General features: G+C 34.5%; 2 protein-coding genes across 2 annotated transcripts in view; one reads left to right on the top strand and one right to left on the bottom strand.

Annotated features, from left to right (window-relative positions):
* The window catches only part of LOC125838141 (signal recognition particle 14 kDa protein), a 325612-nt gene that overhangs the window by 175997 nt on the left and 132855 nt on the right, over window positions 1–16760 (bottom strand). The gene's annotated exons all lie outside the window — the stretch shown is intronic.
* On the top strand, window positions 9609–16693 carry LOC125838139 (uncharacterized). The gene is made up of 3 exons (XM_049517196.1): window positions 9609–9803; window positions 9885–10022; window positions 16267–16693. Exons 1-3 carry the CDS (start codon window positions 9675–9677, stop codon window positions 16447–16449), a joined length of 450 nt encoding a protein of 149 aa, XP_049373153.1. The 5' UTR covers window positions 9609–9674; the 3' UTR covers window positions 16450–16693.

Genomic DNA, 16760 nt, shown 5'->3' with positions numbered 1-16760 from the left:
TTCTTTATATTATCCTTAATATTAAATAGGAAAAAAAGTTTGAAATATATCTGAATTTTGAACTTTGACTGAAATTGCTGTAACAATTTCAAACTTTGGGCATGACCTATTACCCCGGCACTATTTAATAGTGTATTTTAAAGATATTATATAGGTATCCACGTGGACATCATAAATATTGCATCAATTATAAATAGTAACTTGTCCAGCTGGAGACACTTCCAATAACTACATGTTATAGTAGTAACTACTTTTATAATTACATGCAATTTTAGTCAAAGTTTGGATATATTTCAGACTTTTTTTCCAATAACTACATGTTATAGTAGTAATTAGATATAAAATCTCAAAACATCATTAATAAGATTAATTAGTTTAATAAAATGAGAAAAGACATAAAATCACCACTGAAGTTGTTTCGAATTTTCAAAAAAACACCTTAACTTTGAGGACGTCCTATCACCCCACAAAAGTATTGAATATTTTTGTAAAAGGACCATTTTGACCCATTTTCTCATTATGTTTGTGAACACGCACATGATGCGCGTGAAGGTCCGTTTTTAATGCCAAAAACCAATTAAAAGCTGCAACATTTAAGTTATTTTTTTTTATTAATTATTTACTCCATTCAAATTTATCGTCTTTCCCAACAAAAGAGTCATAGGTACTCTATGATGAACTGATGAAATCAAATCAATAAGGTAGGAATTCGTTTTGATTTCTAATCGAAAAATCTAATTTAAAGTTATCCGAGGTTTCATTTCTTCTTAATTTCATTTAGTTTTGAGAACCCAAAAATCAAACCAAACTCTCAAATCATTTGTTTTTTCGGGAGGATCAACATCGACCTGAGACTTGCCAGCTTCTGAACTTTGATCGGTGGTTGCGGCGGCGAGGTCGCAAGATGTTTCTGAGACTTGTCCATTGAAGCTCGAGTTTTATCAAGCCATGGCTTGAAAACAAGCCCAATCGCCAGCCACTCAAAAGACATGGCTCCAAATACCACTACTATCAATTTCAACGAATTATTCTCCGCCACTGAAACCACAAGCAGCTTTTCCGATATACATGCCGATGAAGGTTTTAGTTTGCAGCTGAAACAATTTACTATTGTTACTATTCTAACCTGTTAATCTTCAATTCATTGTTTACTCCGCTAGTTCTCCAAGAAATTTGACCAACAAACATCAAAATTATAGGAGATTATCTTCAACAATGCCTATGATTGAAGAAAATGATGAGAGAAACTAAGAAATGAAAAATGGAGAACAAGAGTTTTTTTTTTTGAAACGATTCGGGTTAGGTCGGGTCGGGTTTGAAGAAATTAATTTAAATTAAATTAATAAAAAGAGTGAGCACCACGCGTTTATTCACAGTAGAGAAAATGGGTCAGGATGGTCATTTTACAAAGATATTCAATACTTTTGTGGGGTAATAGGACGCCCTCTAAGTTAAGGTGTCTTTATGCAAATTCGGAACAACTTTAGTGGTGACTTTATGTCTTTTCTCTTAATAAAATACATACGCTTCTAATAAATTTTTTCTTAAGGATTATGTTATATCAACATGCGGCAAGTAATATAAAACAGAGAAAATAGTTGTTCTTAAAGACCACTAATACCTCAATTATAGGATGATGATATATACATTGAATAAATGCTAAATGAAAAGATTATCTAATAAGCCATAAATAAAAATATAATAGTTAAATTCCTTTTTAATAAAGCATGAAGATGAGTCTATCATGATTTCATCTCACCATTTTAAAATGTATCTTTTTTTTGCTTCTGTAGCTTGATATCATAAAAGAAATGTATTAATGGCGAAGTAAAATAAAAAAGAGAAGGATATCATAAGTGAAGCACAAAAAAGAAGAAGAAGGGATGCATAAAAGAAAATAGAGAAAATGGTCTAAAACCCCCCCAACCTATACTTGAAATTCGAATTACACACTTCAACTTAACGGGTGTCCTATTATTCACCTTAACTTTATATTTCTCTATTTTCTACACACCTAGGTGCTGACCTGTCATGGGAGGTGTTCTCACCTCCTCTAGGCGCATTAGAAGGTGAATTTTGACGAAAAATTCCTCTTTCTCCAACGGTAATCTTCCCCACCTTTAAATAAACTATTGTTTCTTCTTCCCCACCATTAACCCTTGTCCCTTTTATAAAATATTCACGATTTCCTCTCAAAATTAAGTAGGGTTTAGTTGTTAATGCTAATTTCTACTTCAAATCTTGAATTTAGGGTTTGTAATCTGCTATAATTTCTTATTTAGGTCTTTAATTTGAATTTTGAATTTTCTCGAAATTCATCAAAAATGGCAAATGAAAACTTGAATAAGCTTTGTATGGATGAATCAGACCCAATGCTCAACGTTGTAGTGAGATGCAAACATAGAATTTTGCTAAATTTGCAAACTTCTTGGTCGAAATTAAATCCGAAAAGAAGATTTTGGTTTTGCCCATTCTATGGTGCATGTGTTTTTTCCTGTATTCTTGCTACACTTTATTTTGAACGATGCAAATGTACTATTTTTGGATCATTTTCAGTCTAAAAATTACAAATTTTTTAGATGGAGGGACAAAGAAGAAGTGGATCCAAGATCAAGTTTTATCCTTCCAAGATTGGTGAACAAAATTAATGAGTTGGAGCAAGAATTTATTAGACAGGTTCATATTGATAACTTGAGGAAATCTAATTTGTTATTGGAGAGGAGACTCAATAGAAGGTGGAAATGGTGTAGGTTCAATATGAAGATACTTTTGTGTATTTTGATTTGTGTTGTTGCTATGTTCATCAACAACCAATCTATTCAAGGGTAGTATTTGATTTGGATTTCTCTTTGATTTGTATTGTTGTTATGTTTAATTAGAATTGTCAATGTATGTGTGTCATTTTGTATCTATGATGTCAATTGAAGCTTGTATTAATATGCAACACTTCATCAACAACCAACAACTTAGTCATTCATTCATACTTGAACATAGACAACACAACACCATTTGTAAAACACATAACCAACACAACATATGTAAACACACCTGAATAACCAATACAATTCGATAGACAACACAACAACATTTCATAACACAACATCACCATTCATTCATAAGGTCTCACATAAGGCAGAATTTACCTAAATAATGTCATATTCAAAAGCCCTCACATAAGGCACAATTTACCAACAAACAAAATCCAAAATAGTAGGCCATTAATGCAGCATGTATGGACTAACTTAAAAGTGCTTAAATACATCAACATCACTACAATTTCCATGGCATCTTTGACTATGAAGAAGTGTCATTTTGACTTGAACTTCTTCCCATTGTCTTCTTTCTTTGTTACTCTCTAAGCTCATGAAGTTTGCTTGTTAAGATTGCTGCTTTACCATTCCATTTCAGCTTAGTTGTATTACTTGGTGTATAACCAATGTCATCAGTTACATCAGATGATCTTGTCACTTTTGCTTGTCTAGTAGAGTAGATCTTACCACTTGGCATGCCAGGCTATAGTAAAATTAGGATTATATCAATATTTAAGTTGTTTAATTAAACAAAATTAGGACTATAATTTAATATTTAAGTTGTTAAGATGTATCAAAGACTCACATTCATACTTTGAAGCCATTTGCAGCTTGGAACACACCTATTTCCATGACTTTTGGTCTTTTCTCTGGAGATGTGTTTCCCCTGCCCCTACCTCTTCCTCTTTTAGTAGTACTAGCTATTGAAGATGATGCATGATAAGTAGGAGGAGCAGAAGAGGATGCAGAAAAATCAGTAGGTGCAGTAGGTAGGGGAGGTGCACTAAGTGCTACTAATGATGTTTTTTTTTTGTCTTCCTTTTCCCCTTTTTAGTGGAGGCTCACCTTCTGATGGTGCTGATGGAGTTTTCTATACATATAAGAGAAAAAGTAAGTCATAAATTAAGAAAAATTAAAACAAGTTCAAATATTACCTTTGGTTTGCCTCTTCCCCTGCCTGAACCTGTTGGTTCTGCCCTTACTGATGCAGTAGGTGATGGTGCACTTTGTCTTGTTGATGATTCAACACCTTCTCTTTGAGGACACCATTTCTTGTTATGGCCTCTGACATGGCATATACTACATGTCATTGCAAGTCCAGTCCTAAGAAGCTTCCCTGAGTTCTTAGTTTCTCCAGCTTCTTTCCTTCTAGCCTTAGGTGGCCTACCAGGCATGTTTGTGATTTTTGGTGGCTCAATAGTGGGGTTTGTAGAAATTGGGCCACATCCCCATATTTGTGAGTGGTTCAATAACATTGGCATAAGTCCTCAAGTAAGTTTCCTTACTGTATAAGCTATCTATATAGTCATAAAGAGAAAACTTATTAAAGTATAATGCAGCAACAACATGTGCACATGGTATGCCCTTTAACTGTCACACCCTATAACTACAAGTTCTCCTAGCAATATCCACTTTGTGTTGACAAAGCCCTTCTTTCACTTCAAATTCAGCAACTCAATTAAACTCAATGGTACAGTCTATAGACCTACTAATGTTCTCCTCTAAAACCTTTAGAGCCATTGGAGAGAAATTATACTTCCAAGTACTTGGGAATTCCCTTAAATTGCCTATTTTTGTCATCATTTTCACTCTTCAAGCATAGTAATGATGGTCTTGTGTCTAGCAGCCAAGATCCATGCATTAAAACACTCAGACATGTTGTTGTCTACAGAGTCACAATTTACTTCAGTATTGAAGTAAACTTTGCACCAAAAATTAATGTTGTAGTACATTAATTTATCCATCATTTTTTCTGGACCTAGCAACTTCATATTCTTTATATTTTTCCTTAATTGAGATTCAAATGTACTCTTAGCTATCTTCCAAAATTGTTGTCTTCTTTGAAGACCCCTCAAATCCTTAGCCAGTTAGCTAATATGTGCTTAACACACATTCTATGTTCACACTTTGGTAATACATCTGTAATTGCTACAGACATTCACAATTACATATATAAATTGAAAATTACAAAATAAGTTCACATACCTTTTGCATATCTGTAATCAAGGTGATACCTTCATCATCTCCAAGTCCCAAATCATCCCTTATGCACTTGACAAATATGGTCCATGTGTGTTTGTTCTCCTTTTCAACTATTGCCCAAGCAAATGGCAACATCTGATTGTTACCATCCTTGGCCACAACAACTAACAGTTGGCCTTTACAAACACCTTTAAGGAAACAACCATCTAAGTCTATGCACTTCCTACAATGTATCCATGCCTTCCTTAAAACATCAAAACAAATGTAAAAACTCTGAAATATTGATTTGCATTTTGCATCAGGTTTACCAACTTTTACAACACAACTGGTCCCTGGATTGGTCCTCAACAATTCATCCTTGTAGTAAAGTATTCTTCCAAATTCCACAACATGATCACCTACCATATCTTTCAACACTTTAGCTCCTGATCTTCTCATAGTAGTCTTGCCAACATGAAGTTTAAATTTTTTCCTAATCATCTCCTACAACTTGAAGACTCTTATGTTTAGTTGCTTAGTTATTCTTTCTCTGAAGGCTTCAGATAAAAACTTTGCATTGCACAAGTAATTTCTAGTTGTCTTGTTGCAAGTATGCTTTGGTTTGTAAGTTTTTATCATGAAATTATTTATTGTCTTGTCAAGACATCTATACAAAAGCCATGGACAACCATCTTTGCATCTAACTCTAACTTTCTTTGGCTCATTCACCCACTTCTCCACCTGAACCCTTCTTCTAACTTCATATTTAGTTACTGCTTGTCTAAATTCTTTCACATCTTTAAACACCATGCCCAACTGCCACACAACTTTCTTTGCAGTAGGATCATGAATGATTTTTTGAGTTTTTGAACTCCTCTTTCTTGACAACTTTATCCTTCTTGATCTACCAGATTCATGTTCATCATCATCACAACACTCATCTTCATCTAACTCAAAACTATCCTCATCAGAACTTGCAAAGTAAGGCTCATTACCTCATAGCCTTCCTTCATGACTTACTTTACCTGTTCCAGTTTCATCAAAACCTCGATCAGGTCCAGCTTTACCTCTTCATTGTCAGCTGGTACTCTTTCCCTTCTTTTCCTCTTTTGAGAACTTCTCTTTTTAGCCCTCAACTCCCTAACCTCCACATGTACATCACTACCATACTCTTCCTCATCATCATCTCTAACTAATTCAACTTCAGACTCAATACTATCCTCGGTTGAATAATCGAAACCCTCTACTTCTTCTTTTAAGAAATCAGGTCCAACAGTACCAACATCTATATCATCATCTCCTACAACATCTGCAGTAGCACCATCTGCAGTAGCAGTATTGAAAGGAGGTGTGGTAGTGAAATGAGGTGAGGTTGAAAAAGTAGCAACAGGGTCCTCATTGTTTAAATGGTCTTCACCTACTCCAAAGTTAAAGTTTTCGCTCTCACTAGGCCTTGTATTAAAAGCTAATCCAGATTCTCTCATATCCACATGACTACCATTTTCAATTAACATGGGCCCCACAATTGCCTCATAAACCAAATGCCTAACAAATACCTCCACTACATCCCCATCTTCCAAGGAACACGTCATGTCTAAAATATCCTTCTCATTATCAACATCTACCAAAATGTCACTATTAGGTGCTTTATTACTAAATGTGCAAGTTGTACTATATTCCAATTCTCTAATATAGTCTTTCAACTCAAAATATGACATTTTATCTACATCAACATCCAAAGTTTCTGTAACTTTTCCACCATTATATATTGGTTCCCCACTACTTAAATCTAACACCCCCACCATGGTACCACCTTAGAGTAATCAAAGTAAACCCATACATCTTTGACCTGAAGGCAATAAAAAAAATAGTAATTATAGACATACTCTAACCTGAGGGCAATCCAAAAAATAGAATAGTACTTAAAAACGTTGTATCATTGTTGCAATATGAACATAATACTAAGACGAACATAAATACAATATACTAGCATTAGCTTCTCTATGAACATAATCTATGAACATAAATACAATACAGTAGCAGACTAGCAGCTTCTCTATGAACAAAATACTAAGAAGAACATAAATACAACACTCCATGAACATAATACTAAGACGAACAAAAATACAAAATTACGCGACTTAGACGAGAAAGGTAAAAGCCTAATTTCATGAAAAATGTGGTATAATATGGTGTAAATGAACACCTAACACTATAATCGTAAGCCACACATAAGATTTCACACAATGTTGCTCTTAATTTCACGAATCAACAAAAACCCTAGGGGATAAAGCACAATCTCGAAATAAGGGATAAAGAACTAACCTTATACTAAATCAGTTGATAAACAACGAAATGAAGTTGAAAATACACAAAAAAATCGTTCGATGATAGCAAAATCGTTTGATGATCACCAGAAATGCATTGCAAATGGAGAAGGAGGTGAAAATGAGAAAGGATGATTTTTTTGGTCTTTTACGTTTTAGGAGGGAAATGAAAAAAAAAAACAAGAAATGGGAGTTGAAGAGGCAGGGACCTAGCATGTGGAATCATGTTGGACTAATTATTTGGTTTATGTGTTGAGGTCACCACTTAGGTGTGTAGAAAATAGAGAAACATAAAGTTCAGGTGGGTAATAGGACACTCGTGAAGTTGGAGTGTGTAGTTGGAATTTCGGGTATAGGTTGGGGGAGTTTTAGACCATTTTTAAACGATGGTGCACAAGTGAGAAGGCTGAAATCATAACGACTTGGTATAGTTTGTGAATTATCCAATAGGATAGGTAAATTGATAATTATAAAAATTATGGATAAAATATAAAATTTGTTTTTCCAGATTATTGAAGGAGATTTTATCGAAAATCTAATATATTAAAAAATTATTGCAATGACCTTGATAGTTTTTGTGATAATTATTTAATTTTGTTGCAACACTAATTATAGTTGTTGTAATTGTTTAGAACCAACAATGTGAAGAGGAGGCGTTGTTGGTGAAGGGGGAGTAGGGGTGAGCGGTGAGTGAAGGTAGAATTTGTGTAATTTTTTTTAATACTCTTAAAATTAGTATAATTAATTAAGATTAATTTTTAAAAAGTTACCGTATTCAATAAAATACTCAAGAGTGATGCTTAACTAAAAGACTGAATAGAGAAGACTAACTAATCCAGAGGAATAAGTGCAAGAAAATTCTTGATTGAAAGTCTACATCTTTCTATTTTCCTCTATCTTTGACTAGAAAAAAAAATGCATGCATCAAACTTTAATATCACTAGTTTAGATATGGCGAGATAACCATTAAAGCTCAAAAATATCAATTGGGACATCACTACATCGGACATCAGTATCAATTATGAGCCACATTCACGAAAGTGTTTCTGATCTTCGTCCCTTTAATACATTATAAATTGAAGAAAAAAAAAAGAAGTGAAATTCTATAAATTTTGCCAAGACGATTTCAAAAATTGATTTTTTTTTCTTTTTATTTGGTGTAAGCTCGATTTAAGCTATACATTGCTTCAACAAATTGTTTGAACTCAGTTTAGTGATTGAAACACTTCTGACATCAACCAATAAATTGAGAATTTGAATCACGCCGGAGTAAAGTAGAAACACTCTCAATAACAATTTCAATTTTTTTTTTTTGAATTCAGTGTGAGCTTGATTTAAGATTACATTATTTGAAAAAGATTATTTCAACTCATTTAGCGTTTGAAACACTTTTGACATCAACCAAAAATTTAGAATTTGAATCACGCTAGAGCAAAGTAAAAACACTCTTTGATTGGGGTGGGGTGAAAAGAGGGCTTAGTTGGAACTAGTGCCGGCAAAATGAGCCCATATTTTGGTAACCAGCCCATATTTTAATGGATTGGGTGAGTGACTTTTTACATGGTAAAATATGAATTCATACCCATATTCAACCTATATAAAATGAGTAAAATATGGGTAAACTATGGATTAGCCAAATGAGTTAAGCTTATAGTAACTTTTATTCACTCAAAATTCATGATATCACTAAAAAAAAACTGTAACTTTTCTTCCTTTTTATGCTCTTCTATAGAACTAATTGTTTTTCTCTATAATTGAAAATGTGAAGTCTTTGGCCCTCCAAAAATATATATTTTAAATGTACATTTTTTTTGTTAATTATAATTATATTTTTATATTTGTTTAATTTTATATTGAATAATAAATAATAGTGTAAAGTAAGCAAATCATGTATTAGTATTAACATCGCTTAAGCCTTAAAGTGCATTAAGCATGTTTTAGTCCTAAAATGCAACTATTCATTTACTTTGAAATTAAAAATATTTTCTCCTTGTTATTACATAAATTTATTTTATATTGAAAAGTTAGGATTTTTTTTTTTTACTTTTATGATACAATAAAACTAAATGAAGTATTTTCAATATTTTTCATCTAAAAAAAGACTAAAATATTTTCCCCATGTTGAATTCTTAAATAGAATACTATTTACTCATTAAAATATGGATAAAATATGAATAAACTAGTATTTTACCCAATCCATTTTTACCCATATCAAATATGAACGGGTTAAATTATTACCCATTTTATGTTGATCCATTTTCAACCCGCCCATTTGCCACCACCAGCTGGAAGTTGGAACCCAATCCTTAAACCCTTGTAAAGCCCTAAATCTTGATTTCCAACAAATTGGAAGAAAATGGACGCAATAGCAGCAGCTGAAGAGAGGATAGTTTCAGAAAGATTAAGGCAAAAACTCAACGAAGTTAACACAGCTGCCCAAACCCAATTCGCCGGCATTCAAGACCACGTTGCTTTCACTCTTCAGGTTCTGCAATTTCTTCTCACCTGCTGATAATTGTATGTTTGATTAGGGTCCGTTTTGTTAATTTTTAATGGGTATGTGCAGCAAGCTTATTACAGATGTGCTTACGAATGCTTTGATAGGAGAAGAAATCAAGAGGAGATAGGGCGATGTGTGGAGCATTGCAGTGTTCCTGTGCACAATGCTCAGAATCTTTTCCAGAATGAAATGGCCAAGTTTCAGGTAAAGTTCATTTCTTTATACGTAATTTCATTTTTTTCTTGCGGTATGAATTTGAAGTTATATCTAAAACAATGATAATGTGCTGTTTGTTACTCGCTCAGTCCCAATTTTATGTGATATGATTTGATTTGGTACTAAGTTTTAAGGAAGAAATGAAGTCTTTAAAAATGTGTGGTCTAAAACATTCGTGGACCACGTCTGTGGCCATAAATCAATTCATAGGTTGTACTTGTTTTCCATTATCAAAAATACCAAAGATAGGTGAAGATGTATATAATTATGTTTTAGTGCTTGCTGTGAGATTCTTCTTCTTACTCTAATGTTGCCTGTGATTGGTATAGAGGAAATTTGTAGTCAGTTGAAACGTTTTACCTTAGGGAATCTTTTTATAGTTTCCGGTTTGGTACAACGTAGGTGACACATGATGTTAAGGATAGGCTGTGGCCTGTGAGAACAGTATTTTGGTGATATTGTTTAGTATTGAAGATTGAAAGTCTTTACATGTTAGTTTAAGCTTGAGAAGAAAATTGCTTCCACTAATAAGTGAAAAAACTTATTTCTCCTTCTTGGTAGAAAATATTGTCATCATAAAGTATTTTTCAGTAATAAGACACTAAAAAATGATTTCATCATGAGGTGCTAGTTGCATTAGGGATGTGACTAGAGAGGTGCTAGGGGTCTCGACAGGTAGATTCGGTGGGCATCAAGGGGACTGGTGGTGGGATGGAGAAGTCCAAGTGAAGGTAGAGGAAAAGAAGGTGGCGTATGTGAAGTTCGTGGGAAGTAATGACGAGGAGGTAAAACAAATGAATAGGGAAAGATATAAGATGGAGAAGGAGGCAAAGTTAACGGCTACGGCGGAAAAATGATAGCTTTTGAACGTCTGTATGTAGAATGGATGAATGCTCAATGAAATTGGAAGTAATGAAATGGATGGATAGATGATCGTGAGAGACAAAGGAGGAACAACTTAGTGATAAAGTTCCTGCACCTCCAACTTTAAGATTGGGGATTCAAGTCACCATAGGCGTAAAATGGGGAAGGGTAATCGTTTGGCTCCTGGGGTAGGGAGTGAAGTTCACCATATAGAAAAAGAGAGATGGATAGCCACAACGACAAAATTGTTTAAAGCTTACATATATTTTTGTTCTTATAGGATAGTTTGATTTTCAGTTCTTTTCTTCCCCTTTTCTTATTCAAGTGAATTTTTTGTTCATTTAAAATTGTGCTTGAGCTTGTGTAAAGCATTAAAGTTGGTCTTCATGGTCCTTCTGAGGACTGATTTATAAAAATAGTGCTTACATTCATCTTAGGTTCTGTTAGAATAGGAATAGGTTTATATAATCCTATTAGAATATGAATAGGTTTATACAATCCTATTAGAATAAGAAAAGGTTTATACAATCCTATTTAGAATAGGAATATGAATACAAATAGAAATAGGAATAGTAAATAGTATCCTACTTGGTAAAAGATTGTATTCTAGTGTCTATAAATAAGGTCATAATGTAATAATGTAGACATAACAACAATTTAATACTATTATTTTCCTATATTTCTCACATGGTATTAGAGTCTCTACGATCTTGGTAGAAAATCAAAGAGAGTCCATTGCCGGCGGGTGGCTATTACCCATATATGCCGCCCGTCTGGCCAATAATTATGTTAACAAAAGTGACAAAAATCAATGATATATGCATGAACCCCATATTCAGGGAAGAAAACTCAGTCAGATAGGTCATCGTGTGTCAATTTCCGATGACTTTCTAGGACTGTTTTGTGTCAACCACATATCCGTCGATATTCGTGTAGCACCGTGCTATCTTTCCGGTGACTACTTTTTCATATTTAATTTGTGTAGCACCGTGCCATCTTTTTGGTGACTATTTTTCTATATCTAATTTGTGTAGCACCGTGCCATCATTCCGGTGACTACTTTTTCATATTTAATTTTTGTAGCACCGTGCAATCTTTTTTTTTTATGACAAAGGAAACCCACAGCCGCTACCCTTTGGGTGCGCACAGGGTAAAACCCTCGCTCCTATGCAATAGCTTGCAAACCACATAGGAGAGGTAACCCACACTAGGCATGCCCGATGCGACGAGCTCGACCCAGAAGGCAAACCCCTTGCTTTCGCTGGCAAGGGGTTTCAAACTTGAGACCTCTAACATGGAAGTCCCAAGCCCAAACCACTAGGCCACCCCGAAGGGTAGCACCGTGCGATCTTTCTGGTGACTTTTTTTTTCATATTTAATTTGTGTAGCATCGTGCCATCCTTCCGGTGACTACCTTTTTTGCATATTTGATTTGCGTAGCACCGTGCATCTCTCCGGACTACTTTTCATATTTAATTTGCGCCGTGGATTTTTCTGAACTAATATCTGAGTTGCATAGCATCGTGTGTCTTTTCGGTGACTCCTCAGATTTGATTTCCGTAGTTCCATTCGTTTTTTCGGTGACGACTCAAACCTGATTTGTGTAGGGTTGTGCCATCATTCCGACCCTACCCATATTATTTCCCTTTTTCAATAGGGTCGTGCCATCAATCCGACCTTTCCTATATAATTTCTATTTTCTAGTTGGGCTGTGTCATCATTCCGACCCTATCCATATAATTTTATTTGACAACTTTCCGCCATCAAATCTACTCCGTCGTATGAGCATGTTCCGGCCAATTTTTCGGTGACTTTCTTATTTAATATCGACTCATCTATTGATTCCAACATGATCCATATACTTTGTACTAGATTTTGAGCACTTTGTTGCTCAGGGGGAGTTTAATAGCCTTGCATGTCGATTATGTGGGTCACTCAATGGTCTGAAACAGTCTTTGCAAGTTTGGTTTGGGAAGTTCAGCATTGTAATTTTATCACTCTGTGTTTTATCGGCATTATGCATCAAATTCAGTATTTCATGAGAAGATTAAGCACATTGAAATTGACTGACATTATGCATCAAATCCAATATTTAATGAGAAGACAAGCACATTGAGATTGACTGTCAATTTTGTGAAGTCGACTGATCAACTTGCAGATATCTCACCAAGCCCCTCATCGGTCCTCGTATTAATTACATTTGTAACAAGCTAGGTACATGAATTGTATGCACTAGCTTGAGGGGGAGTGTTAGAACATGAATATGTTTATACAATCCTATGAGAATAGGAATAGGTTTATACAATCCTATTAGAATAGGAATAGGTTTATACAATCCTATTAGAATAGGAATAGGGTTATACAATCCTATTTAGAATAGGAATTGGAATAGTTAATAGTATCCTACTTGGTAAAGGATTGTATTCTAGTGTCTATAAATATGGTCTCAATGTAATAATGTAGACACAACAACAATTCAATACTATTCTTTTCCTATATTTCTCACAGGTTCTGCCCCTCGACATGCTGTAAAATTCCTACTTATCAAAGAAACATGGAAACAAAAGAAGATGAAAGACAGGAGAGAAAAAGCAGCAGCTTCTGATTTTTATTTCCTAGGGCTGGAGGTGACGTTGCGTGTGAGGCATGGGAACTTCTCATGGACTTTAGAGTTATGTTAAATAGCTTAAATCTGAGCTCTGCGTGTCCTTGTGAGAATGCAGTTGTTCTTTTCATCAATTACTTGGTGGGTCATTTAAAATTTGTTGATAGGTTGAAATTTTTACTTGTGCCTCTTGATTTCTCAATTCCATAGCACCATTTATCATGTACACTCCCTATTGGTGGAATGGGATTTCCTCCCTTAGTATAAATGTGCATATTCCAAATCTAACAACTCCTGCATATCATTCATATTCAAAACTAAATTCCCATTAGTAGAACAAATTCTGCTTACATCTATACGTTATAACAGAGGGCATCTCCTTTTTATCTTCACAACACCTCCTGTTTCTCTGTAGAGTCCAAGCATTGCATAGGGGAACTAACATCCAAATCTTTTTATGAATTCTGCCAGCATAATATGTCTTCCAGCAGACTAACAATCTTCTAAAACTGTAGTGTACTGCACAATATACTCCAAAAACTGTCAATAACATTTCCCTGATCTGCCAAACTGCAATGTATGAAAAGATGCTCAATAAACTAATTAGATATTTCACATAAGTAACACCTGCTACATAGCATATACCCTTAAGATTGTGAAGTATATTCTTAAGATTGTTGATACCATTTTTTGCCTTCTCCATCTTTTAAGATTAAGTGACTCCTAATTTTGATTTTCCTCACATTCTCCATAGTTCAACCAAGCTCTCATCTTTCCTACATAATGCTTACGACCCAAAGAATTGAGTGGATATTCATTCGGCATATTATATTACTGGTTGAATAGGTTTGTTGAATCCAGTATAACTATAAAATTTTCCTTACGAGTGGGGGGACATGAATCAATTTAAGAGTTCACCGATATAATTGGAAGGTTTATATTCTTCTTCTCCTCTAACAACCAATTCAAAATAAAATATTCTCCTCCTCCTCTCAGCTATTAAATTGCCAGAAGAGAAAATTGCCGCAGAGAAATATTTGATGATAATGATCCCAGATTACCAATCAAAAAAAGTTAATGATCCCAGAGTGTATTAGCTCTGAGAATTGAGACCAAATGTCCAAATGATTCTCACTGATTATGTTGATGTTCTTGTGAGAATAAGTTGCTGTTGAAGCTTGTGAACTGATACTCGCAACTTGTGTGAATAGTTTCTGTGGAATGGGTAATTTGTCTCTGATTTGTTTGTTTTTAATCAGTAAAATCAAGTGTATTATCAATGAGAGCTAAGAAAAAGCTCGATAATAACTTCTCAGAGAATGTAAAGAACTAATAAGAAAATCTATCATGAGAGTTGGTTCTAAACCAAGAAAAAAATGCACATTTGTTTTTAAAATTGAGAATGTTGTCTCTTCTGTCTTCAAAGCCTTCAGCTTTATGTTCCTCTCTGATAACCCACCACACAACTACAGGGATAGTGTTCTAAATCTTAGAGGAGACTTTAGACATGCCATCCTTTTTCGTATCTAACAAAAATTCCAAGGGGGTGTCGGGTGAAACCATCTTGTGTCCAAGGCGGTCAAAGAAATATACCAGATTGACATGTAACTTTACAATGAAGAAAAAGATGATTGACATCCTCAGCATCTTCTTCACAGAGTGAGCATCTTTTGCAAAGAGGGATGCCTCTCTTCTGAAGATTGTTCAGGGTAAGGCATTTACCTTTAACCACTAACCAAGAAAAGCATTTGACTGCACGCATGTTTTTTTTTTTTGATAATTCAACTGCATGTATTGTTCTAAGATGTATGAACCACCCGAAGTCTTTCCAAATGTCTGTACTAATAGAATTTGAGCCACTTGTGCATCTGAAGTGAGATGGAAAAGTCTCTTTCAGAGGCATATTGCATCTGCTCTGTTTCCGAGTCGGATGGATCAAATTGACTCTGGTTTTAGGTTTTGTAATTAGGAGGTTTGCCTTGAACCCTTAATAGTGGGTGGCTGGTCAAGTCCTGGTTTTGGATTTCTGAACGACTGAACCATCATTTGTTTTTCAGATTAGCTTTCCTATCTTGGGCTAGGCATCTTATCTCCCCCTCTTCCTTCCTTGTACACCAACTGTGACTTTGGGTTGTGGGGTTTGTTTTTGAGAATGAAATTTTTTTTTTTGAGAATGATAAAAAAATTATATACATCAACCCAGAGAAAACATATACGTAACTTTTTAAAAAAAAATAAAAAATAAAAAAATAAAAAAATTGAGGGCAGGGAAATTGGATTGGGTTGTGGGGTTTGTTACTTCTATTATAATCTGATAATTTGTTTTCTTGAGTTCACGTTAGTAGTAGTGGCATTTGGAGACATATTTGGGAACTATGAAAAACTATGCATCCCAAAATAATAGTAGTAGTCGGTGTTGCTTCATGGGCTTGAAGCCCTGCACTGCAGATAAGTGTGTGCTTTAATCGTTGACGTGCAAAGTGATCTCAACGAGAAACGTTTGATCAATTAGATCTCAATTTTAAGGAGTTAGACTAATATCAACATTATTGTACATTGGATGTTGAAATTAGTTATGTTAATTGAAATTCTATCATATCATAGTACTAAATTCACATATGTATGATATTTTTTTATCTTCCGTAAATTGTCATTCAATTTTAAAAAGATGAGCTTCTTCTTTTTGTTTCCAGCAAAAGGCGTGTGTTTCACTTCTATAGCGTCAAGCATAGTTTATTAATGTAATTTATTGGTTAATTACAGGAAAGACTGAACAGGTCTCTAATGGTGTGCCAAGACAAGTTTGAGAGTGCCAAACTCCAGAAGAACAAAAGCAACGCCACAATGGAACTGGAATCATGTGTTGACCAGTCAGTTCACGACAGCATCAACGTACTGCCCCATCTTGTTGACAAACTAAAGGCTTCTCTCGGCATCAATAATTGAAGAAGATGTAGGTAGCATCGCCATGAATTTGAGGTGAAATGAGGGTTTTAATTTTTTAATGTTAGTTTTCATAAACAGCATTTGCTTAGATGAGTCTAAGTAATGGAAATCAACTCTACAAGAAGTAATGAAAAATGAATTCAGTTTTGCAGACTATAAATCAGTTGCTCCTGGAAGTTGCTTACTTTAAGGACGAATGTGCATACAGATTATCAGTAAAATGAAATGTTGAGTCACTTTATACCTAACTTGTTTTAGCTTGTTACTAACTATTTTGGAAGTCTCCAGCATACCTTAATGTTAAGGAATAC

The sequence above is a fragment of the Solanum verrucosum genome, unplaced genomic scaffold (genome assembly GCF_900185275.1).
Source record: "Solanum verrucosum unplaced genomic scaffold, falcon-dt-bn FXZP01000079.1, whole genome shotgun sequence".
Lineage (NCBI taxonomy): Eukaryota > Viridiplantae > Streptophyta > Magnoliopsida > Solanales > Solanaceae > Solanum > Solanum verrucosum.
The sequence above is the reverse complement of the archived record's forward strand: the minus strand, read 5'-3'. Positions and strand labels throughout refer to the sequence as shown.